Below are 25,478 nucleotides of genomic sequence, written 5' to 3'. Positions count from 1 at the left end.
GACATCAGAATTGAAGAAAAAGAAACTGGGAAATTACCATAGTGTTCATGGAGTCACCACACCAGTTTGTTGAGGCCGACATGTACGTGTAGATGTGACTACATCTACATCCCAACACTAGTGTGGCCAGGAAATTACTTGATTTTATGTTTCAGTGAGCATGATGACTTAGACAAGTCTAATTCAAACATTAAAGTTTCTTGACATTCAAGAATGTTTAGAAATGTCAAGTTATTCAGTGTATGTAAATCTTGTGTTGATTTTTCTCATAATTGTTGCATTAATTTATTTGAACCCCAATTAGTAGCAAGTTTGAATTCTTAATAGTATATTTAACTATCTTAATGCAAATTCCTACTTTAGTAAAATTTTCTTTTAATACATTTTCATCAAGGAGCATCTGGAGTACTTGTGCCGTTTTGGACTGCCGTTGTCATCTAGGGACACTGTTGTATCTATTCACCTTTTTCAATTCAATCATCTATGGTGTTGACATACCTGTAAAAGATTAAAGAATACAATTAACATTATTAGTAGTCTGCTCACAACTGATAGAACCCAAGCTTGGTTCCTGGGTTAGGCATGTCATCTGGTTAAGTTTCTTTACACCTGATGCCCTTGTTTATTTACTGGGTGCTAGGCAGCTCTTGTTGGTTGCATTTTGAATTAAGTTAAATCACTGACCAAGGAAGATCTAAATTACCACTGACAATGGAAACTTATTCATGTTAGAAAGGTAGTTTTCTGTGGAGAGCCCCTTCGGCTTCCCAGAACTATACCGGGCTGATGTGCATATATTAGACCGTGGCAACAGTCATCGATGGAATTCAAGGCCTACAGAGGACTAGCGCCAGAACCTGGCCCCCCTCAGAGAGACACGAGGAGCAATGGCCTATAGACACTTTCGTGTGGTTGGAAGCAGTCTATATCTGCCATCTATCAGGTGAAGTACCTAGAAAGGTAGGAATCCCAAAACAAACTATAGCTGGTATGTTGCTGCTAACCGAAATCCAAACGAGCAAGCAGAACTCCCCAATCAGAAAACAAGCATGATGTCACTACAACTGCCGTGCCACTGTCTGTGCAACTACCCCCTCCCTGGGAGGGGGAAAGTGGGGGGGGGGGTCCCAGACCTCCAGCACTGGCTACCCAAACTCAGTTCTAAGGTTGTTGTGTTGGGTGGCGGTCGAGGGTCGGGTCTGGGAGCTTCATGCTCTCCTCTGGGGCAGGGGGAGCTCTTTCGGTCCTGGTGGTCGGTTTGTTCGTTTGCAGCAGTCTCCTTTTCTGGCGAAGAATGAAACTGCTGCTTTCTGGAGGGGTCCATGGGTTGCTGATGCTTGGTTGGTTGGGCCGGGGGTGCATTGTGTTTTGTGTCTGGTTGCAGCTCTTAGCCGTTACTTGTGCACCATGGCCTCCGTGGCAGGGGATGCACTTTGGGTTGACCTGGTTTCCTTTCTTCCCTGTTCCAGGGCGTGGGTCTCTCAAGTCGTCTGCAGGATTATTTGGTCCAGCCAGCCTGTGGTCTATCCCCATGCCCACAACGATCTCGGCCGACATTCGGGCACGGGGCTTTTGGAGGTCGAACAGGGTCTTGGCCGTACTGTACCTTGTTACTGTTCCTGGCCCTTCTCGGGTGTGTGTAGCCTTGGGTTGCAGATTGCAGCCAGTTGTCTTGACTTTGAGTTGAGGAGCAAGTGGCAGCCATCTCCTGGGTAAGTCCCTCTTTTACTTTATCTTTGGCTAGGTAACTCCAGGGAGCCCAAGAAGCTTTCCACAAAAAAACAGCATTGAATGTAATGAAACGCGATTTTCTGGGCGAGACCCAGAGCTCCCTGGCATCCCTCCCTCCAGTCAAAGGGTTTTTGTGTTTTTGATATTCAGCCACTAAACAGGGGTTGAGTAGCCGGCGCGGGAGGTCTGGAACCCCCTCCAGGGGAGGGGGGGAAGTTGCGTAGACTGTGGTGACATCATGCTTGTTTTCTGATTGGGGAGTTCTGCTGGCTCGTTCGACTTTTGGTTAGCAATTTTTCACCAGCTGTAGTTTGTTTTGGGATTCCTATCTTTCTAGGTGCCTGACCTAGTAGATGGCGATAGACTGCAGATCTAGACTGCTTCCAACTACACGGAGGTGTCTATAGGCCATTGCTCCTCGTGCCTCTTTGAGGGGCCAGGTCTGGAAATCAAATTTAGAACAGATACACTATAAAAATTTAAACTTACATTAAGGTAGACCTTATCACATGAGAAGATAAAAATTGTAATGTGAAATACTGTACATACATGACTTGATAGTCTCCATGCTCTCTGTGACACCTTCAGGAATCGTCGTAGTCCTCGTGACACCTTGAGAAATCGCCGAAGATTTCACAAGACTTCACAACTGGCCACTTGAACCACTTATACATTCAAGGGTCATAGACTTGTTCATTATGTATTATGAAGTTATTCTTCTTGATAAATTAAGTAGATAGTAGGGATAATGAACAGAGAAGCAACAAATAGTAGTGCAGGAAGGGGTAGGTTGCTGTGGTTGTAGTAGTAGAGGGTAAGGATAGCTGGCGGGGGTTAGGGTAGGAGCGAGGAGTGGACAGCAGGGCATGTGGTAGAGGCTGGGGATAGGGGTAGACAGTGGAGGTTGCAGTAATGGTCGGAAGCAAGGGTTGTGGTAGGAGCAGGGGGTAGAAGCAGAGGTAGATGGAAGGAGCAGGGATGATAGATGGTTGTTGTTGTTGTAGCAGCAGATTTAGATGGCAAGGGTTGTAGCAGGAGCAAGGGGTAGAAGCAGAGGTAGATGGTAAGGGTTGTGGTAGGAGCAGGGAGTAGATGGTACAGGTTGTGGTAGGAGCAAGGGGTAGATGGCAGTGGTTGTGGTAGGAGCAGGGGCTGTGGCAGGAGCAAGAGGTAGATGGCAGGGGCTGTGACAGGAGCAGGGTTAGATGGCAGGAGTTGTAACCGTTTGAAAGCACAACAACGTAACCCACTTGGCGTACCCAAGAGCTGCTCCCCAGTAAGTGCAGTTGAATATGATGAAGATAGCAGGGATCAAGACCCTGCTCTTCTCCATGAGTCTCATGTTGACATCCTGGTTGGTGGTCCAGTCTATCCTCCGCACAGCACGTCCATACACAGGTATGCGTCGCGCCGCCTCGCTCTCTACACCATCAGTGTCTGCCGCTTCTGGGCCTCCGCCGCTCACACAACTTCTCGTTCGGGATTTGGAACGACAAATCTCTAGGCTCTTTACTTCAATTTGAATGCCATTTGATTTAGCTTTTGGTGTTGAATCTTTATCAGATAACTCATTTGTCAGTTTGTTTTCTTCAGTAAATTTTTGCATTATTTTGCAGTAGCTCGTGTACATTTTTCTCTGAAAATACATAAATAGTAAGAATTTATGTTCTTTTTTTACATACAATATATTGCTGAGAGGGGGTGAGATGGTGCCACGCAGGAGTGATGCCATCTCACTTCTCTCAGGGGCCCGTTTCTAGGTCTAATATATTTCCTACATTGTCCTGTGCTCCATTATTATTTGTTCATGTTCCAAGGGCTCTAAATGGTGTTGCAAGAGGTGTGCAAGTATTCTAAATAGGCGTTCCTGCCTCCTCAAGAGATGTTCCCACACTATCTTCACAATATGAACCTGTCTAAGTTTACACACAACTAACTTGTCAGACTGTCACAGCTGACAAAAAAGGTTATCTAACATTATTTAAGAGTATAATTATAGGGGAGAGCTGCAGCAGGCTTATTGGCCTATGTGAGGCAGCTCCTATTTATACCCACCCAAATTCACATATCTAAACTAATGTTGAAACAATCATGTGCTTGCACATCTATTATGTTGCTTGGTAACCTATTCCTTAAATCAACAACTATATTTACAAGCCAGTATTTTCCCCAGGTCTTTTCTGAATGTAAAATTGTCCAATGTTTATGCACTGGTTCATGTCCTGTTTTGTGTCAATATATTTAGCACCTATTATCCTCATTCTTAAACCCTTTTATTAATTTGTATACTTTGGGCAAGTTCATCCTTATAAGATTTCTAATACCACTCAAAGGCATTATAATTTTGTCCTTTAAAGTATCATACTTAATAGTAAATATTAGTTCCATACCTAAGCTTAGAACATAAAGTCTTACGAGAGAAGAATGAATGTATAAGCTTAGAACATAAAGTCTTACGAGAGAAGAATGAATGTATAAATTTCTAATAATATTTCACTTACAAAATATTGAACAACTCTGCTGTTATCATCAAACATTTTCTGGTGGTAGAAGTCAATGAGAGTCTGCAAGAGTACAATAATGAACATCATGACGATAGAGAAGAAGAGCCAGACATCAACCAGCTTAAAGTATGATGTCTTGGGCAGGGAGCCGGATGTCTGCAATGAAAATATTGTAACTAATCTAGTGGGATTAATGAAAGGCTTTTCTATTAAGTATAACTAATATCAAAAGGCACTCAACTCACAAACCTGAAAATATAAGCATTGATGACATTCCGGTCCATCCAGGACCATTATTTAAATGTCTAGCTTGTGTCTAATTTGCAACTATGTTATTGTGACATTGTCTAATCTCAAAATGTTAGTATAGTATGAGTGAAGAACTGCAGGAAGCCACTAACCTTGAAACAAGTATGACAACATTTACACATTCCCATCAAATAAGAATCAGGAGGCAGAGATGCTGAAGAGTTGAGATGCAGGCACATGTATTCACAATTCAAGATAAGGAGACAGAGCAATGAAGGAAGCAGAAGGAAGACAGCCCAGAGTACTCTTTGACAGGAGCCAGACTATCACTAATCCCCAGGGCTGGAGTAAGCTACTGCGGGCACTCCTACAATTTATAATCCAACTCAATATAATCAGAACAAATGGAGGGAGGGGGGGACATTTGACAAGCCGCCGACTTCCTGTCCTCGTCGAGGCCACTAGAGAGAGCTGGTTGCCCTTGGGTAAATTCAGGTGACTATCTTATAAAGGGGCCCCTGAATTAAAATAAAATACACAAATATTAAAACAAACTTTTCACATGCATAGTAAAGTCCTTTGCTTCATTTGCTATACTGCCAGACAATACAACAAACAAGTCTCACAATTCAATAATATTACGTGCAGGTATACATTACAAGTGTCAAAAGCAACAAAACTATAATTTATAAGTTACATTTTCTAGCTTTACCTTGAGCAAATTTATTAATACTGGAAATGTCTATTTCATGCATCAGTTCATGTTCTTTATAGAGTAAAATTTTCAATGTGTTTTGACCCATGGTGCTCCTTAGTTCATTTGTAATCCTTTTCAGTTGTGAACAAGTGTGTTCTCCCCTGTTGGTAACCAGGAGGGACAAAGTTGTGAACAAGAGTGTTCTCCCCTGTTGGTAACCAGGAGGGACAAGGGTGCAAGGCATCTTATACACAATGCCAAAACTCTTATTAAATTTTAAAATTCAACTGGAAAAGATCATCAGGGCAAATAGAATAAAATAGAATTTTAGAAATAGAAATTTTAGAAATAGAATTTTCAAACACCTTTGAAAAGCTGCCAGCTTCCTGTCCTTGACAAGGCCACCAGTGTTAGTAATCCTCAATTAAATTTAGGTAAATTAACAAAACAAGACTCCCAAGATTTATGAGTCATTCAAGTGTACAAGTGTAACTCTACAGTTGCTGCTGGGCGCCAATATGAGCAGAGTTTTCAACAGCTCGGGAATTCTTCACCGAGACTTTCTTCAGGAAATTCTGGATATGATTTCATGACCTCTTTGCAAACTTTTCATGTGTCAATGACTGTAACTTATGAAAGAATCCAAATACACCATCCATGTTCCAATAAGTTTTCTGGCCTTTTTGCTACTAAGGCATTAACATACCACTGTACCTTACAGAATTGTACAGCTGGTGAGGAATTATCCTCCTCTAGCTTTGCCAGAGATGTAGGTTGATTATTGATTGTCCGTAATCTAGATTGAGTGTTGATATCACCACAGAGTGCCGAGTGATGTACTCTTATGACAATGGCAAGTCTGCAATTGTGTTACACTCACTTGAATCGTCCTTCTGCAAACAACGGATGAAACTGTTCAGAGATTTCAAACGATTGATTATGCTGGCACTGTCTACGTAGTGCACCTATATACTGTACAGTATGTACTCCCTGACAAACATTTTGGAGCACTTTTAGCTCCTTTTGTCTTATCTGCCTTTGGAGCTTTGTTTCCTACACTGCTATTTACTGTGGGCGATATTGAATATAAGCTGACATTACTCTGTTTCCACTTTGCAGAAGATGAGTTCTGTGGCTTTGATTTCTGATTTAATGATTGGACATTCTTGTTCTTGTCCGAAGATTCATATTTCGTGGATTAATCTTTCTAAGTTTCCCTTGGCTCCGAAATCTTTATACGTGAGCTCAAAGTCCATCAAAGATCTGTTTCAATGTTAAAAATGTTGGCGTTATAATGGAAGCATAGGCTGTCTATAATCTCATTAGGTAGTTTCCATTGTATGATTAACTTTATAAGCCACTCTGTATTATCTGCAGGTACTTTAGTGCTGAGGGCTTTGGAGATCAATTCTATAGACAATCAAAATGATTGTAGTGATTCATAAGTTGTATTAGTAAGAGGGTAAATCCAATCATTTGTATGAGAGATGTGCAATTGCAGTCTCCTTATCACTGTAATTATCATGTAATAACTGTATGGCTAGGTCAAAATCATCATCTATTAATGACAAGTTTGCTATGACCTGCCTAGCCTCTCCTTTTAATTGGCCTTGCAGATATTGAAATTGAATAGCCTTTCTAAGAGAAGACTTGGAATGTATTATAGAATCAAAGGCTCTCTAGAATGTATCCAATTAATCTTCATCCTTGCCCTCAAAATATGGTAATGTACCTTTGGAAGCTCTGCTTCAGAATGTGGGACTGTTGAGGTACCAACCTGATTGGATGAGCTCACATGTGGCTGGCCTACTGTTTGTGATACAAGTTTGAGTAAAGGATCCAGTTGATCCTTAATTGTGTCTTCATAGATAGCCGATTCAGCTATGATATCCTGAAGTTCATCTTTGCTCAGATCTGCTTTAGCCACTTCTGCTAAATAAGTATCAGAAAAGTGTTTGATTTGTTCAGATTTGGCCACAGCAGCTTTAACCCCTGCTATCCAGAGTTATATAATTAGGAAATGGTTGACTAGCTAAATTTTTGACATTTGTCAATCAGTTGAGATAAGTGATTCTGCAGACCCATGAGTGTCCTTATATTTCCTGTTTCAGCTGGTGGTGGAATACTGGAAGTCATTTTGACTTTTCTGGGATTAATCACCGAGATAAATAAGGATAAATGTACAGTATATGTATTTTTGATAACTAACATATCCTGTCTACGTAAGCAATGATTCCAAAGCTCAGCCTTCTATACAGTACCTCCCTAGAATCTGGAGTAACAGGCTGTACAATTATCAAAATGTAAAAATTTAGTTATGTTGTATTGGACCCGTATACACTTAAGTCAACAAATGGTAATAATTGTTTAAAAATAGTAAATGGCACTATTTTTGCACAATTATTACTTGATAAATTACCCTGGTACGAGTTTGATAAGATCCTCTATAACTGCCCTACTGTTTTTCACATGAAATAGGGTTTGCCATAGTTAATTATGGGTATATAGGGCAATAGGCTAGGTTATGTATAATTATTCCTATGGAAAAGCTTCTTATGCATTTTACCACTGAAATATTTGATTACAAGAGGGACCAAAAATGTGGAGGAAAATACTTGAATTGATAAAGAGGAGAATTACATAGGACTAAAAATGTGGTCCAAGTACTTGGTATCTAGATTCAAAAAGACCAAAAATTTGGTTACTAGTACCATGAATTAAAAATTAAAGAATTATTGTAAATGATTAATCAAATGCAACACAAATAAGCTCTCTTAGCTGAAGGTAAGGTTCCTATGCTGGGTTGTAAAGCCACTCCTCTATCCTTGATACTAGTAATGGGCTGTAGCAAGTAGGGTCCTTAAGACTGCTAGTTGTTGATGGTGTTACGAATCTTACTAGGATTCTAAGTGTCCGTCTAATTACCACAAGCTACCACAAGCTTCACAAAGCTTCCTGGCAATACGTTAGTAATGAATAAATATGATAGGTTAGGCTAACCTAACTTAACCAAACTTATTTTCGTCTAATTTCTTTATAAAAAGATATTTTTTCAGATTAAAATTATGTTTTTTCGTGTTGTACATTCAGTACCAACATTATAATGAGTAAATATATCATATTTATTCATTACCAACGCATTGTCAGGAAACTTTGTGAAGCTTGTGGTAGCTTGTGGTAATTAGACGGACCGGATTCTAACATTACTCTTGATGCTTATATTACTTTATTGTCTTGTTCTATAATTAGTATAGTATCCAGTTGGATGATATTAGATTATTGTATGTTATATATTGTAGCATGCTGTAGTGTGCCTGAGTTGCATTATATTGTATGAGGCTTTTGTGCAAGTATTTTCATGTTGGTTTCTCCATGTGGGGGTTGACCATTTTTGGATGTGGCCAGTGTGGGAACTTGTTGTCAATTAAGCGAGTGGTTATAGTTCAACCTGGATTAATTCTTATTATTGTCTGCCAGTAAATTATATTGCGCAATGTAACAATATTTAATACTCTTAAGATTAATAATGATTTGAATATTAGTACTACATTTTGTTAGTAGAATTTCCACAATAGTTGATGTGGATGTTTAGTTGATATTGTGGTAGTTTGCCTGGCCTGGGAACCGACGCTTGGTCAGAGGCCTGGCAGCTTTGGTCGAGAGGAGACATGTTTAAGTTAAGTCAGTGGTTACTGTTATTTTAGCTAAATTCTCTGTTAATTCTCTGGTTAGATTATTGTGTATTATTCCTTTTAGAATATCTGTGCTGTTGCACACAAGGTATAACTATACATGAATAATGTAGATATAATGAGCAAATTAAATCTTATACACTCATGATAACTATATATTAAAATATAGATCAGATTTATATGAAGGATTCAGTTACTGAATAGGTTATTAACACAACATACTAGACGATGAGGCGTTGCCTCGCTACCTAACGACTCGATTTATATATGGATGTATATTAATGTCTTAGCATTCAATTGGCCAATCTACTCTCTAAAACAACCAATAACTTATCCTGAATTGAGAACCGGAGCCTATCTGACAGTAGCCAGATAATGTTCCTCTTGCTGAGACCAGACTGTATTTTTTATGAAGATAAGCAGCTTGATGTTGAATGAATTCCTAGTAGCATTTACTGTAGGATGGATACTTGTAGCAGTGTTGAGGATTAAATGATGGTGGAAGCTATACCTTTTGTTCCAATAATATTTTTTGATTATTGGCTCCTATATTCTTGATATTACATGTTCAATGTTATACAGGCATTAAGCTCAATAGAGTACGTGACCGATTGGTCATGATGGCTTTTGATGTAGATACAGATGATCCTTAAATCATTAGTAGATATGATTCTTAGATAAAATATAGGTATGGTATGGAAATATTTCATTCCTTATATTATAACTGATATGATGAGTGGAATATTTCAACAAGGTAGGAGAGGGGGAAGAGAGAGGCAGGAGAGGGGGAAGAGAGGAGGAAGAGAGGAGGAAGAGGGACAAGAGAGGCACGAGAGGGGGGTGGGGGTCCAAGACAACACTGGGAGTCGTATATGTGAACCTCCTCACCACCACAAGGTGACACATAGGAGTGTGTGTGTATTTACTACTGTTAACTTAAGGACCTGCACAAAACGCTATGCCTGCTAGTGGCTTTACAAGTAAAAACATTAATACTATGTACTCATAAATACAATGTACTTTCTTGTACATATAAATAAATAAATAAAACTACAAAATATTCCTAGATTAATGTTTGAAGATGGTAGAGTGTGAGAGGACTAACCTGGGTGTAGAGAGACGCCAGGACCAGAAGCGCCGTGAGACACACAGTAATACGGGAGTTAAAGTCATCAGGGTTGAAGAAGAAGGTAGCATAAGCGATGAAGATAAGGAGGATGGTAGGGATGTAGAGCGTGAGGAGGTAGAAGCCGTAGCGGCGCGCGAACCTCACTTGAACAGCCACGGACGAGAACCCTCCGTCCTTGAACGAGCTGATGGACAAACGACCTGAGAGGCGAGGGTGGTAGTTAAGTTCTTGACACCGTAGGTGCTGCTCACTCTACATACTTAGTTTAGTTCATTTATTATGCACCCCATACCCATCTTGTGGGCTGTAGTGGAAAGGGTTACAGAGGCACATAATGGGCTCAGGGACTGAAAGTGTCTACATACTCCACCGTTATTTTGTTGTATGTATAATTATCAACCACTAGTTTAGTTCATTTATTATGCACCCCATACCCATCTTGTGGGCGGTAGTGGAAAGGGTTACAGAGGCACATAATGGGCTCAGGGACTGAACCCCACAATTCATTTGTTAAGCAAGTTACAATCTTGATGAGCTAGTTACAAAATTCAGTTTAAGTTATCACATCATCAATGGGTTCGAGATCCATCACAAGTACAGTTTCTAAATTAAGCTACATGTATTCTGCGTTGATTCTGCGATGTCTCAGGAAATGCTTACGGCACGGTAGCCTACCTAGTGACAAATGATCAAGCAACTTTGCTTACATCTACAGCCAGGATGGCACCCTTAAAGAAACGGTCATTGCCACAGCTGGAGTTAACTGCCTTACTGCTAGGAGTAAAATTGGCTCATTATCTGACCAAAATCTTAAGCAACATCCACTTTGAAGAAACAGTGGTATGGTCAGATAATGAGGCAGTACTACAGTGGGTGAAAAATAATAATAGTAAAACACGTTACGTGAGCAATCACGTAAAGGAAATAGAGTTGTCAACTGGATACATACTTGGATATGTACCCATAAAATAGGATCCTGCTGACTCTACAGAGGATTGACGTTGAAACAATCATCCAAAATTGAGATGTGGTTCCATGAACCTCTTTGGCTAGTCAGTGACCAGTACCCTAACCAAATGCCACACGTCATTGTGAGTAATGTCACTTCTCCCACTGAGATACCACAACCACTCAGGGCTTTTGTAATTGATCCTACTCGGTACTCTGAAGTAAATAATAAACTAATCCGAGTCCCCTCAATGTTTGACTTCTTAAACAAAATGGGCATCACACAAATTTCAGTGCTCTGAATTACTGGGTACAGCAAACACAAACACAAACTTATGGGGAAGGCCTTGAGAACCTCCCAGTTAAGACCATTAATGATCTGGGTCTCTGGATTGACCAAGACAACATCATTTTGCGATGCAAGAGACGCATACAACATGCAAATGTTGATTTAGAAGTGAAACATCCGTACTTTCTACTCTGCAACCTTTGGGTAAGCAGGCTGATTGTATTATATATACACAGACACTGCACCCTACATGGTGGGTTACTAGATACCCCCCACTGTCAAGATAATATAAAAATAGCATAATCTGATCGTAACGTAGTGAGGAAAATAATGATAAGTGTGAGGGCTGAAAAGGCGGCAAGACTCGCCACTAACAAGACTCACCACTAACAAGACTCGCCACTAACAAGACTCACCACTAACAAGACTCACCAATAGCATACTCGACGAGGTTGATCTGGCCGGAGTAGTTAGCGTGTCCCGGTACGAGGGTGAGGTAGGCGGCGGAGGCGGAGACCAGGCGGAAGGTCAGGGCACACGCCTGCCAGCGACACCTCCAGTCTTAGACATATTAACCTTCTCTTCATCAATGGTAGTAAATATAGCTAATATAGACGGTGTGTACAGGTATGGACTCTCACACTGGTGTGTACAGGTATGGACTCTCACACTGCTGTGTACAGGTATGGACTCTCACACTGCTGTGTACAGGTATGGACTCTCACACTGGTGTGTACAGGTATGGACTCTACACTGGTGTGTGAGTCCAGGTATTCTCACCTAGAATAAACTAGCCGAGTATATGGACTCGCGCCTAATACAAAATCTATGTATGGTACTATTACGTATAGGGCTGGGGAAAGTCCGTGTATGGTACTATTATGTATAGGACTCTGAAAAGAAGAAACAACCAAGTATAATTATATACTGTATATACTATCCTAGGTGTGATATACTGTATACTAAATTAGGTTTAAGACTGTACAAGGTAGACCTAGGACAGGTTAGAATTTGAATAACAATTTCAACTGGTAAAACCCTTCAATTCTGTTACATGTTGGACTAAAGATCTATCACCTCTGGAGAGTTTACTGCTCACTATGAGCCCTTAAGGTATGTATACCTAGTAGATGGGTCCACCTCTGTGCATATATCCCCCTGACGCTTTAATTGAAGACCAATATTTATTCATTTTTGTTTTGTTTTTGCGAAGACCAATATATGCCAAGATATTTGCTTTTTAATTTCCATTTGGGTCTCGAATCGAACTTAGGAAATTGCATCAAAACGTTAAGATGAACTGAATCTTTCAATAAATTATAAAATCGCCCCACACTTCAAAAAATACAATAAAAATACAATTAAATACAATGTAGGTAGTAAGGTGAAGAGAAGCATGGGCGGCAGACCTGGGCGTCGAAGGGGAACATGAGGAGGTTGAAGTCGCAGTTGTAGGTGACGCTGTAGAGTTGGCTCACCTGCACACTGTTCTCACTCCCCGCGAACATGCTCACTGCACACAAATAAAACACAGCCAAAGAGGCATCAAAAGCTGTTGGTATACTCTCTACCATTAGATATTATGTTCCCCAATCTGCTCTCCTTTCATTATACTACTCGCTAATCTATCCCTATCTTACATACGGTATCTGCACATTAGGTTCAACCAATGAAAATTACCTCACGCCCATTATCACCCAGAAAAAATCCGCAAAAAACTTTGTTGCTAAATGCAAATCCTAATCTGCAACTTTTCCTTGATAAATGTAATAGAACCCATGATCACCACACCAGAGATAAATACCTCTGATATACCCAGAGTCAAACTAAATCTGTACAAACACACTATGCAAATAAAGGGACCTAGTTTATGGAACTCGCTCCTTAACGAATTAAAAAGCTGTCCAACCTAAGCCTTATTCAAAAGTAAAACCAAAAAGTACCTAATTTTATCCTCAGTTTCCTACCTATTGCTTCAAACTCGCACTGTATCTTCTGCTACCCACTCCCCCAATGTGTGTGCCTAAGACATGCAGCTTCACCATTGTAATCACTGCTATCAATTAATATCATAGTCGTTATGTTGAACGCAAATTTTGCTCTAATGTACCTATTAATATTCTTTAGATTATGCTACAATGTTCCTAATAATATTCTTCAAATTTTCCTACAATATACCTATTAATATTTTCCAAATTTTGCTCTAAATTACCTACTTATCTGTTAGATTAAGGACCTGCCTGAAACGCTATGCGTGTTACTGACTTTGCAAGAATGTAAAAACATTGTTATGTAATTTCACAAACCCAATGTGCCTTCATGTATATATAAATAAATAAATAAATGAACATTCAATGGTTTAATGCCACCATTCAAATGATAGAGCTATATATGTCCATATGTAATTTAGCGATGTTGTCATTTAGTGCACAAATAGTTCAAGAACTAGGCTACAACAGTCTCTTAAGCAAAGTAGTTTTCATCTGCGGGGAGCCAGTTACATATAGTTTAATTTACTAATCGTGCGCCCTTCACCATCCTGTATAGACGTCTGTGCAAAGTTTACAATCAAGTGTATAGCATATGGCGGTAAATTTTGGAAATTTGACTAAGATTTCTGGTTGTGCATCATTCTGAATTATTCAAATTCAGTAACAGAGTGGCGTTTGGCATATGAATAGTTCTGGTGACAGTTTACATTTGGTCAGATTAACGTCAGCAGGTGGTGCAAACCCCCGAGAAGTGCTTTTTGACGAACCAAAGCCTAGCAGCAGCAATAACACGTCTGCTGACCTCACTGAATGACCCATAGGTATGTACTGTTATTGCATAATAAGATAATGGTAGATGGAATAACTGGAGTGAATTTCACTTACCTTCCTCCGGAAGGTCTGGCCCACCAGCCACAGGCTTGCCCTCTTGTATACACTCAACACGTGAGCCTTTATCGAGGTTAGTAAACACATTGCCTTTCGCGTTGCTGAAGAACACTTGAGGGGTCCAGATCTTTGACACGTATTCATCTGAGACAACATTTAAGGTCCGGTCCTCCTTCAGATTTAAATATCTAAGTCTTGTGTCTTTCCATTGCATTGTTATATCCATGGTGCTGACGAAGGTAAGATCTTCTGTGGCTATTGAAGGGAACGACAAGATGTTGATAATGAAGTAGACAGACAGCTGTGACTCCCCAGCAAGTGGTGGCGGAGGTATATTGACACTGTAGCCTGGTAATATGTCCACCAGGGTGCACTGAACCTCGTCACTCTTGTCTGGGCAGTCTACCTTCAGGTCACACCGCTGGTGAAGCCCAATACAGGAGCCGCTTCTGCAGGTAAACATGCCCGAGCCACACACTGAGAGAGTGAGGTTGACGGTGTGGCCAGCGTCCATGTTGCACAGGTCAGAGCCCAGAGTCCAGGGCTTGGTGCCATACGGGTACATGCCATCACTCTTGGGGGTCCACCACGCCATGGCCGCCTCATCCTACACCAGGGCATATACGTATAGAAACTCGAGAAAATGAACAGGGACATAGTTGTTAGGAAAGTAAACTATATAGCAATCTGTCCTCAGGGAGAAGGTATCCTGGAGGTAATCACTTCAATGCCACTACATAATTAAGAGATATTATCTACTAATAATATCCTAGCTTAAATCCTGTAGCCTGGCCTGCCATGATCAGGTTACATTAAGATTATGCTAACTTAGGTTAGGTTACATTAGGGTTCATTATGTTTGATTATGTTAATAAGGTGTATTATTTTCAAACATGAAAAAAATGAAATTCGAAAACTATTTGAGTATCCCCTAGAATTTCATTTACAGAAAACTAAATTATTCAGTCTGTTTTAAATAAAACAAGTTAAGCATAGATTTTTCATGTTTTAACCAATCGTTTATAATACAATAAAATTATAACTTAAGAATATGCTCTGTTTAGAACAAATATTCACTTGCCAGTTTACACGTAAGACTACTACTGGAACCATAATATGCTTTCAAATATCATTATATCTGAATAACTATCCAGGTGGATTGTGTTATGATCACCGTCTAATAACCGTCCTTTCCGACCTCAATGGTCATTTTTACGTACCTAGAAAAATCACAGACGGCCCAAGCTGTAATTTTAGTTAAAAAAGGAACAAGTCTTATACACAATCTTGCGTAATATTTGTCTGTAAAGAAGTAAATTGTGGCAGATTGCAAAATAAAATTGCGCCCGGGTAGGCAGTAACACGCCCGGGATTTGCTGAAGTACAGCGACACTGTTTAGAGCTCATGCAACATAAGAGATGACTGGTTGAGGCTCAGGTGCTCAGCCAATCAGTGACGAGCTTTATGTGACGCCACCGGCGTGCAGCAAGCCTGCTCCAGGGAGCGGAGCCCGGCTCACTGTTCGACTAGACTTCAGACATGGAGGTTGTGCCACGGACACACCGTGACCAGTACAAGGGTCACGGTAATGTCCCCACACAAGGGGCTCAAACATGTATGGTTCATGGTCGTAACACCATGAAGGGGTCCTGTAGCATAGTGGGCTACGTCTCTGGCTCCAAACTAGGAGTCCGGGGTTCTTGAGGTTATCTTGAGTTATCTTGAGATGATTTCGGGGCTTTAGTGTCCCCGCGGCCCGGTCCTCGACCAGGCCTCCACCCCCAGGAAGCAGCCCGTGACAGCTAACTAACACCCAGGTACCTATTTTACTGCTAGGTAACAGGGGCATAGGGTGAAAGAAACTCTGTCCATTGTTTCTTGCCGGCGCCTGGGATCGAACCCAGGACCACAGGATCACAAGTCCAGCGTGCTGTCCGCTCGGCCGACCGGTTCAATACATGTGGCAGGACAGAACCATTTGGGCGCCGTTTCCTTTCACCTACCAGCAAAAAATATTCACTGGCTAGGAAGTACTGTGTTGGGTTGTATCGGGAATGTAGTGAGGAGATGGCGTGAGGAGGCCTGGCTGCGTCCCAGTACACACTCCTCACAAACCCGACGAACACGCCAACATTTGCGAATTGACTTGAATGGTCATTAAGAAGGGATAATGTGACTGCTGTTTCTCCCTGAAAGCTATTGCAAGATGACTGATGTCTGTCCTTTTGTGAAAATGTATTAGGTTGGCATTTGCTTTATATTTTAATTTTAAAGAAAAACACTAGATAAGCCTTGGATATGGACCTACCTTTAGTGACTGAAGGACCCATGCTCCTTTCTTAACATCCCAGAAAATATCAGAGTGCAAAAATCCTGTTAGAGAGGGTCTGCCTCCCCTCTCCTCTCCCAGCACATACTGCACATTGAAAGGCGAGTTGGGGCACAGAGCCGGACCCTTGAAGTACATCACCGACTGCTGCTCCATCTCGCAGGCAACACAAAACGCATACGAGTCAAGACAGGCAATGTCGGACCATTCTCCCTCATCGTTGCCATAGAGCATGACGAGACAGTTCTCCACCACGCCACCATTGGGCCCCTGTCCACGCCAGGGCCCCTGCCAGGGAATGGGTCCCCTGGAGCCCCAGTACACCCACCGGCCCTCCACCTCGGCGTCGGTGGCGCCAAGCCACAAGTAAGATGAACCAACTTGCCCTGAGCACTTCTGACCCCAGCTCTGGGTTGACTGGTACACAAGTGAATTTTCCTCCTGAGTCCGGGGAACTGCTATCATTCCGCCAATCACCTGTAAGAAAATATGACTGGAGAGCTTTTCCCTCTCATCTTTCAAAAGTTCTGACACTATTATTTCTAGAAATCCGAGGGCAGAAAACACGCTGAAGGTATTTGCGAAAATGGTAAGAGAAAATGTGGTAAATGACGTTGAGAGAAATGATTCGTTACCGAGACACAACCCGGCTTCCGGGAAGGTCAATTCCCTAGCAAGAAACTCTCATAAAATCGTGAAAGAATATGGGATAACAGGAAGCTCTAAATTTATCTTTTTGTTTGTTTATTTATTATTTACAAAAGGAACATTAGTTTGTGAGATTACATAACACTGGTGCTCTTACATGCTTGCACAGCCACCTAACACGCATAGCGTTTCGGGCAGGCACTATCTTCGAAATTTCAAAACAAAATTAAAAAAATCCAAAAAATAAAAAGTCCTCAATAAATTTCAAAACAAAAATCAGAAGGAAAGGAAGTAGACTTGGTATTGATACACGTGATAAGAAGCAGACAAAGCATCAGTGTGAGGAAGGCTGAACAATACAGGCAAGTGGTGACAAGTGGAGTGCCACAAGGACTAGTATTAGGCCCTAATGTTCTTGTTAGATGTAAATAACATATGCTGATAAACAGCTTAAGGATAAGAGAAAACTGCAGCATCCCAACAAGAGTGGACTTGAGAATGGTTACTAGAGTTCAACTATAGTAAATAACATTATTAGAACGGGAAGTTAGCAAAAGCTTCGCAGAGCACAAATATTATAACAATCTTTAGTATTGAGATACCTATTGGTGGCATCACATAGACTCACACACCAGAGGACCACTGTGAGACTCACACACCAGAGGACCACTGTGAGACTCACACACCAGAGGACCACTGTGAGACTCACACACCAGAGGACCACTGTGAGACTCACACACCAGAGGACCACTGTGAGACTCACACACCAGAGGACCACTGTGAGACTCACACACCAGAGGACCACTGTGAGACTCACACACCAGAGGACCACTGTGAGACTCACACACCAGAGGACCACTGTGAGACTCACACACCAGAGGACCACTGTGAGTCACACACCAGAGGACCACTGTGAGTCTCACACACCAGAGGACCACTGTGAGTGACACCAGAGGACCACTGTGAGTCACACACACACCAGAGGACCACTGTGAGTCACACACACCAGAGGACCACTGTGAGTCACACACACCAGAGGACCACTGTGAGTCACACACCAGAGGACCACTGTGAGTCTCACACACCAGAGGACCACTGTGAGACTCACACACCAGAGGACCACTGTGAGACTCACACACCAGAGGACCACTGTGAGACTCACACACCAGAGGACCACTGTGAGTCACACACACCAGAGGACCACTGTGAGTCACACACACACCAGAGGACCACTGTGAGTCACACACACACCAGAGGACCACTGTGAGTCACACACACACCAGAGGACCACTGTGAGTCACACACACACCAGAGGACCACTGTGAGTCACACACACACCAGAGGACCACTGTGAGTGACACACCAGAGGACCACTGTGAGTGACACACCAGAGGACCACTGTGAGACTCACACACCAGAGGACCACTGTGAGACTCACACACCAGAGGACCACTGTGAGACTCACACACCAGAGGACCACTGTGAGACTCACACACCAGAGGACCACTGTGAGACTCACACACCAGAGGACCACTGTGAGACTCACACACCAGAGGACCACTGTGAGACTCACACACCAGAGGACCACTGTGAGACTCACACACCAGAGGACCACTGTGAGACTCACACACCAGAGGACCACAGTGAGACTCACACACCAGAGGACCACTGTGAGACTCACACACCAGAGGACCATTGTGAGACTCACACACCAGAGGACCACTGTGAGTCACACACCAGAGGACCACTGTGAGACTCACACACCAGAGGACCACTGTGAGTCTCACACACCAGAGGACCACTGTGAGTCTCACACACCAGAGGACCACTGTGAGTCTCACACACCAGAGGACCACTGTGAGTGACACCAGAGGACCACTGTGAGTCACACACACACCAGAGGACCACTGTGAGTCACACACACCAGAGGACCACTGTGAGTCACACACCAGAGGACCACTGTGAGTCTCACACACCAGAGGACCACTGTGAGTGTCACCAGAGGACCACTGTGAGTCACACACACACCAGAGGACCACTGTGAGTCACACACACCAGAGGACCACTGTGAGTCACACACACCAGAGGACCACTGTGAGTGACACACCAGAGGACCACTGTGAGTGACACACCAGAGAACCACTGTGAGACTCACACACCAGAGGACCACTGTGAGTGACACACCAGAGGACCACTGTGAGACTCACACACCAGAGGACCACAGTGAGACTCACACACCAGAGGACTACTGTGAGACTCACACACCAGAGGACCACTGTGAGACTCACACACCAGAGGACCACTGTGAGACTCACACACCAGAGGACCACTGTGAGACTCACACACCAGAGGACCACTGTGAGACTCACACACCAGAGGACCACTGTGAGACTCACACACCAGAGGACCACTGTGAGACTCACACACCAGAGGACCACTGTGAGACTCACACACCAGAGGACCACTGTGAGACTCACACACCAGAGGACCACTGTGAGACTCACACACCAGAGGACCACTGTGAGACTCACACACCAGAGGACCACTGTGAGTCACACACCAGAGGACCACTGTGAGTCACACACACCAGAGGACCACTGTGAGACTCACACACCAGAGGACCACTGTGAGTCACACACCAGAGGACCACTGTGAGACTCACACACCAGAGGACCACTGTGAGACTCACACACCAGAGGACCACTGTGAGTCACACACCAGAGGACCACTGTGAGTCACACACACCAGAGGACCACTGTGAGTCACACACACCAGAGGACCACTGTGAGACTCACACACCAGAGGACCACTGTGAGACTCACACACCAGAGGACCACTGTGAGACTCACACACCAGAGGACCATTGTGAGACTCACACACCAGAGGACCACTGTGAGTCACACACCAGAGGACCACTGTGAGACTCACACACCAGAGGACCACTGTGAGTCTCACACACCAGAGGACCACTGTGAGTCTCACACACCAGAGGACCACTGTGAGTCTCACACACCAGAGGACCACTGTGAGTGACACCAGAGGACCACTGTGAGTCACACACACACCAGAGGACCACTGTGAGTCACACACACCAGAGGACCACTGTGAGTCACACACCAGAGGACCACTGTGAGTCTCACACACCAGAGGACCACTGTGAGTGTCACCAGAGGACCACTGTGAGTCACACACACACCAGAGGACCACTGTGAGTCACACACACCAGAGGACCACTGTGAGTCACACACACCAGAGGACCACTGTGAGTGACACACCAGAGGACCACTGTGAGTGACACACCAGAGAACCACTGTGAGACTCACACACCAGAGGACCACTGTGAGTGACACACCAGAGGACCACTGTGAGACTCACACACCAGAGGACCACAGTGAGACTCACACACCAGAGGACTACTGTGAGACTCACACACCAGAGGACCACTGTGAGACTCACACACCAGAGGACCACTGTGAGACTCACACACCAGAGGACCACTGTGAGACTCACACACCAGAGGACCACTGTGAGACTCACACACCAGAGGACCACTGTGAGACTCACACACCAGAGGACCACTGTGAGACTCACACACCAGAGGACCACTGTGAGACTCACACACCAGAGGACCACTGTGAGACTCACACACCAGAGGACCACTGTGAGACTCACACACCAGAGGACCACTGTGAGTCACACACCAGAGGACCACTGTGAGTCACACACACCAGAGGACCACTGTGAGTCACACACACCAGAGGACCACTGTGATACAATACAATACAATACAATACAATTTTATTTAGGTAAGGTACATACATACAATAAATATTTACAAGGATTGTTTAACTTATAGGTATAGCTAGTACATACAATGCCTAAAGCCACTATTACGCAAAGCGTTTCGGGCATGATAAACTTAAATGACAAGCTTAATACTAATTGAGCATAATGAGTAGAATGAAAACAAGAAATGAAAACATAGATGAAAAAGCAGCACAAATACAATTATGTCGACAAACAGCGCTCTTTAAAGAAAAAAACAGACATTGGTTGACAATAGAAGGGTAAGGTAGGTTACAGGGAATTTATTAGGTATAGCTTCGCTTTTAACTTAAACTGATTGAGAGAGGTACAGTCTTTAACATGGTTGGGAAGGGCATTCCACATTCTGGGCCCCTTGATTTGTAGAGCATTTCTAGTTTGATTAAGTCGTACTCTAGGAATATCAAAACTGTATTTATTTCTGGTGTGGTGCTCATGGGTTCTGTTAGAACCTTCTATGAAGCTTTTGAGATCAGGATTGGCATTATAGTTTAGCGTTTTATATATGTATAATACACATGAGAGAATGTGCAGTGACTTAATGTCTAACATATTCAGAGATTTGAGTAGGGGTACCGAGTGATGTCTGGGGCCAGAGTTGGATATTGTCCTAATAGCAGCTTTGTGTTGAGTAATTAGAGGACGTAAGTGATTTTGGGTAGTAGAGCCCCAAGCACAAATACCATAGTTGAGATATGGATAGATAAGGGAGTAATAGAGAGTCACCAGGGCAGGGCGTGGTACATAATATCTGATCTTAGAAAGAATGCCCACAGTTTTTGAAACTTTTTTTGATATATTTAGAATGTGTCCCTGGAAATTAAGTGATCTGGTCTTAATTAAGTGATCTGGAAATTAAGATTAGGATAAATTAAAGATTAAGATTAAAAGGATAAATTAAAGGATAAATTAAGATTAAGATAAATTAAGGATAATTTATCCTTTATTATGTTATCCTTTATTTATCCTTTATTTATATATTTATTATGATAATTTAAGGATATAAATTAAGGATAATTTAAATTAAGGATAATTAAGGATAAGGATAATTAAAAGGATAAATTAAAGGATAAATTAAGATTGGAAATTAAGTGATCTGGAAATTAAGTGGTCTGATCTGAAATTAAGTGATCCTCTGGTGTATCCCTGATACACCAGAGGACCACTGTGAGACTCACACCAGAGGACCACTAGCTGTGAGTCACACACATGAGGACCATTATCAGAGGATCTCACCTGACAGTCAGTCGCCTCACCTGACAGAGATGGAGGGCCTGGTTGATGGGGTAGCGGTGAGGGAAGTAGACGAAGGCTCGGGGGGCAGAGGCGCAGAGTTGAGGAAGAAGACGGGTGAGGGTTCGAGCCTGGCCCGACAACCGCCACTCCATCACAGACCAGCCCAACGCTGACCCCTCCACGTCCTCACTACACGCACACACCTGCCATGTGTATTGTCACAACACTGCATTATGTCACATATACACTCACTTCTCTGACACATATACACTCACCTGGACACACTCTGGGACACATGCACTGGGCACTCTGGGATACAGTTTATATATATCTAGGAGCGGAACATTGAATTGTCTGGAACAGAAACACAGCATACTATGAGACAATCTCTGTATACATTGGTACAGAAACACTAAATAGCACGAGCCTGGCACCTGTAATATATATCCCTATCAATATCCATTTTGTGACACACATCTTGGCCAAGACTACAACGTGTCCAGAACGACGACGAAGGCTTTACTTACCCTCTTGATGGTGTGGTTGGCGAGCTCTGTGGCCCAGAGGTTGAGCTGTGTGATCTCCCCGCTGTAGCTCTGGTCCCGCTGGAACCCCCCGCCCAGCTGGTCCTGCTCCTGCCCTGCCAACACAAGCACCTCTAGTGAGTCTAACGTAGCATGGTCCCGCTGGAACCCTGCAGTTGTTATTGTTTGGAAGATCAGAGGGCAGTTGTTAGTTGTGGATTGGAAGGTCAGAGGGCAGTTGTTATTTGGAAGGTCAGAGGGCAGTTGTTATTTGGAAGGTCAGAGGGCAGTTGTTATTTGGAAGGTCAGAGGGCAGTTGTTATTTGGAAGGTCAGAGGGCAGTTGTTATTTGGAAGGTCAGAGGGCAGTTGTTATTTGGAAGGTCAGAGGGCAGTTGTTATTTGGAAGGTCAGAGGGCAGTTGTTATTTGGAAGGTCAGAGGGCAGTTGTTATTGTTTAGAAGGTTAGAGGGCAGTTGTTAGTTGTGGATTATCATCCAGTAATAGTTTACAAAGCTATATCACAACTTTAAATTGTAAACTAAATGTCAAAATTAAATTATAAACTGTCAACAATAATTTGTGTAAAGCTTGAGTTACTCTGCTATACACTTGTCCATGACAACCAGAACTATGACGTTTTGTATAAATTGTTACCAATAAAACCTCTGCTTCTGGATTCAGTAAACTACTTTTTAAACGGCACTGATACAACGAAGATGAAAACTTTATTAAAGCATGTTTTTAAGTAAGATTAAGAGAATGCAGACTAAAAATGCTTTTATTAAAAGAGGTTAAAGGAGCTGACCTAATATGTAGACGCCGTGCCCGAGCAGCGGGCTCTCTGAGAGAGGAAGGGCTCCGTGCGCGCGCAGCACCCCGTCCCTGTACACCCTCCATTGACCAGTAAGGTAACTGTAGAGGAAACAGAAGTGTGACCAGGACCCGAGAGGCGTCTCTACTGTTGTCACCACCCACTTGCTGTGGAGCGCCGCTCTCAGTCCCGTCACCTGGTGGTCTGACCAATCACAACAATCATTACCCATTGGCCCAAGCTTGTGTCACTTGTAGCACCACACAGTCACAGACCCACACACACGAGACCCAGACAATCATTACCCACACACACACAGACCCAGACAATCATTACCATACACAATCATTACCCACACACAGAGACCCAGACAATCATTACCATACACAATCATTACCCACACACAGAGACCCAGACAATCATTACCATACACAATCATTACCCACACACAGAGACCCAGACAATCATTACCATACACAATCATTACCCACACACACAGACCCAGACAATCATTACCATACACAATCATTACCCACACACAGAGACCCAGACAATCATTACCATACACAATCATTACCCACACACAGAGACCCAGACAATCATTACCATACACAATCATTACCCACACACAGAGGCCCAGACAATCATTACCATACACAATCATTACCCACACACAGAGACCCAGACAATCATTACCATACACAATCATTACCCACACACAGAGACCCAGACAATCATTACCATACACAATCATTACCCACACACAGAGACCCAGACAATCATTACCATACACAATCATTACCCACACACAGAGACCCAGACACAATCAAGAGATCCAGAAACAAGTTACTACATATCTCACAGGCAGCTATCCGAACTCTACTCCTTTAACCAGTCATCCCGACGACATTATATCCATAATTCAATCACTTAAAACCAAAGCTAGGAACATTAATGAAATACCATCTATGATATAAGAGTGCTGCCCCTGCTCTTGCACTACCCATAGCTCTGTTCAACAAATCTCTAGTGTGTCATACTTTTCCTTATATATATTTAAAAACCAAGTGTATTATCAGTTCATAAAGGCAGCGAGACAGCTGACAAACATTTACAGACCAATATCAAATCTACCTCTATTTCAAAAATATTTGAAAAAAATTATTTACATACACCTCTATTCTTACCTTGTAAAACTCAACATATTAAGTCCCTGTCAGTTTGACTTCCATTTCCAAAGGAGTATTAACGATGCCATAATTAGTCTGATATAATCTACACAGCCCGTGACTAAAATGAGTTCGCAATTGGCCTTTGATACTGTAAACCATAACTACCTATTTAAACTTCACCACTATGGTATCCAAACCACGTTCATTCCCTCCAGCGGTCGACCCCAAAGACGCATTCATAAATTTTAACATACTGTTAATTCAAAACGGATATTTCCTCAAATATAAATTAATGATAAAATACTGGCATACTGTGCATATATAGGCAAAGGTTAAGTTAGGTTAAATATTTGGGTTCTGTTGGCGATTATTTGTATTAGTATTACGTGGGTGAAGCATTTTGTAGTGAATAGCGAATAGTTCTACTATCTAGCTGCTTAGTACGTCAATGTTTGTTCTGTGGTGCACATATTTACAATATGTACTATGTAATCAGAAGAATGTGTAGAAATAAGACTGATATGAGTAATAGGCCAGTAATGAGTAGGCCAGCTAAAGGCCTGGTGCCCCATGAAGGAATATCCATGAAAAAATAAGTGGAACTTAATAATTACAAGGTCTTGGTGGGATAACTCACCTATTCTGAGCTCGTTGTCCTTACGATCAGAAACAGCGTAAGACATGATTGTGGACTCCTCCCGAAACCTGATGAGGCGGATTCTGTAGCACAGAGTGAAGGATCTGAGTTCTGGGAAGGGTGTGAGGAGACGGGCGTATGTTGAGTCGTCGGGGACCCCAGACTCTTGCAGCGC

The 25,478-nt window shown here is 42.7% G+C and overlaps 1 protein-coding gene across 2 annotated transcripts; it reads right to left on the bottom strand.

Moving 5' to 3' along the window:
* Nucleotides 1–372: 372 nt before the first annotated feature.
* LOC123747082 (glycine receptor subunit alpha-2) lies at nucleotides 373–25,478 on the bottom strand. Of its 2 annotated transcripts, XM_069317275.1 has the most exons (12): nucleotides 25,304–25,478; nucleotides 23,489–23,698; nucleotides 22,685–22,797; nucleotides 22,178–22,360; nucleotides 16,428–16,925; nucleotides 14,116–14,725; nucleotides 12,649–12,752; nucleotides 11,672–11,780; nucleotides 9,979–10,202; nucleotides 4,233–4,391; nucleotides 2,991–3,367; nucleotides 373–498 (listed from the first exon to the last, which is right to left on the bottom strand). In XM_069317275.1, the coding sequence occupies exons 1-12, from the start codon at nucleotides 25,347–25,349 to the stop codon at nucleotides 474–476; spliced, it is 2,658 nt and encodes an 885-aa protein (XP_069173376.1). In that variant the 5' UTR covers nucleotides 25,350–25,478; the 3' UTR covers nucleotides 373–473. The 2 variants fall into 2 exon arrangements, with proteins under 2 accessions (XP_069173376.1, XP_045585044.2); XM_045729088.2 differs by lacking the exon at nucleotides 16,428–16,925.

Source organism: Procambarus clarkii, chromosome 87, assembly GCF_040958095.1.
Source record: "Procambarus clarkii isolate CNS0578487 chromosome 87, FALCON_Pclarkii_2.0, whole genome shotgun sequence".
Classification (NCBI taxonomy): domain Eukaryota; kingdom Metazoa; phylum Arthropoda; class Malacostraca; order Decapoda; family Cambaridae; genus Procambarus; species Procambarus clarkii.
This window is presented reverse-complemented; position numbering and strand designations above follow the sequence as displayed.

What these genes read in the sequence shown, in the direction of transcription:
- LOC123747082 (XM_069317275.1), bottom strand. Translation starts at nt 25,349, where the DNA reads ATGTCTTACGCTGTTTCTGATCGTAAGGACAACGAGCTCAGAATAG. An exon ending in CCAACCACACCATCAAGAGG is followed by an intron (nt 22,361 to 22,684) that starts GTAAGTAAAGCC and finishes TACACATGGCAG; the next exon opens with GTGTGTGCGTGTAGTGAGGA. An exon ending in CCTCGTCGAGTATGCTATTG is followed by an intron (nt 10,203 to 11,671) that starts GTGAGTCTTGTT and finishes CTCGCCTCTCAG; the next exon opens with GTCGTTTGTCCATCAGCTCG.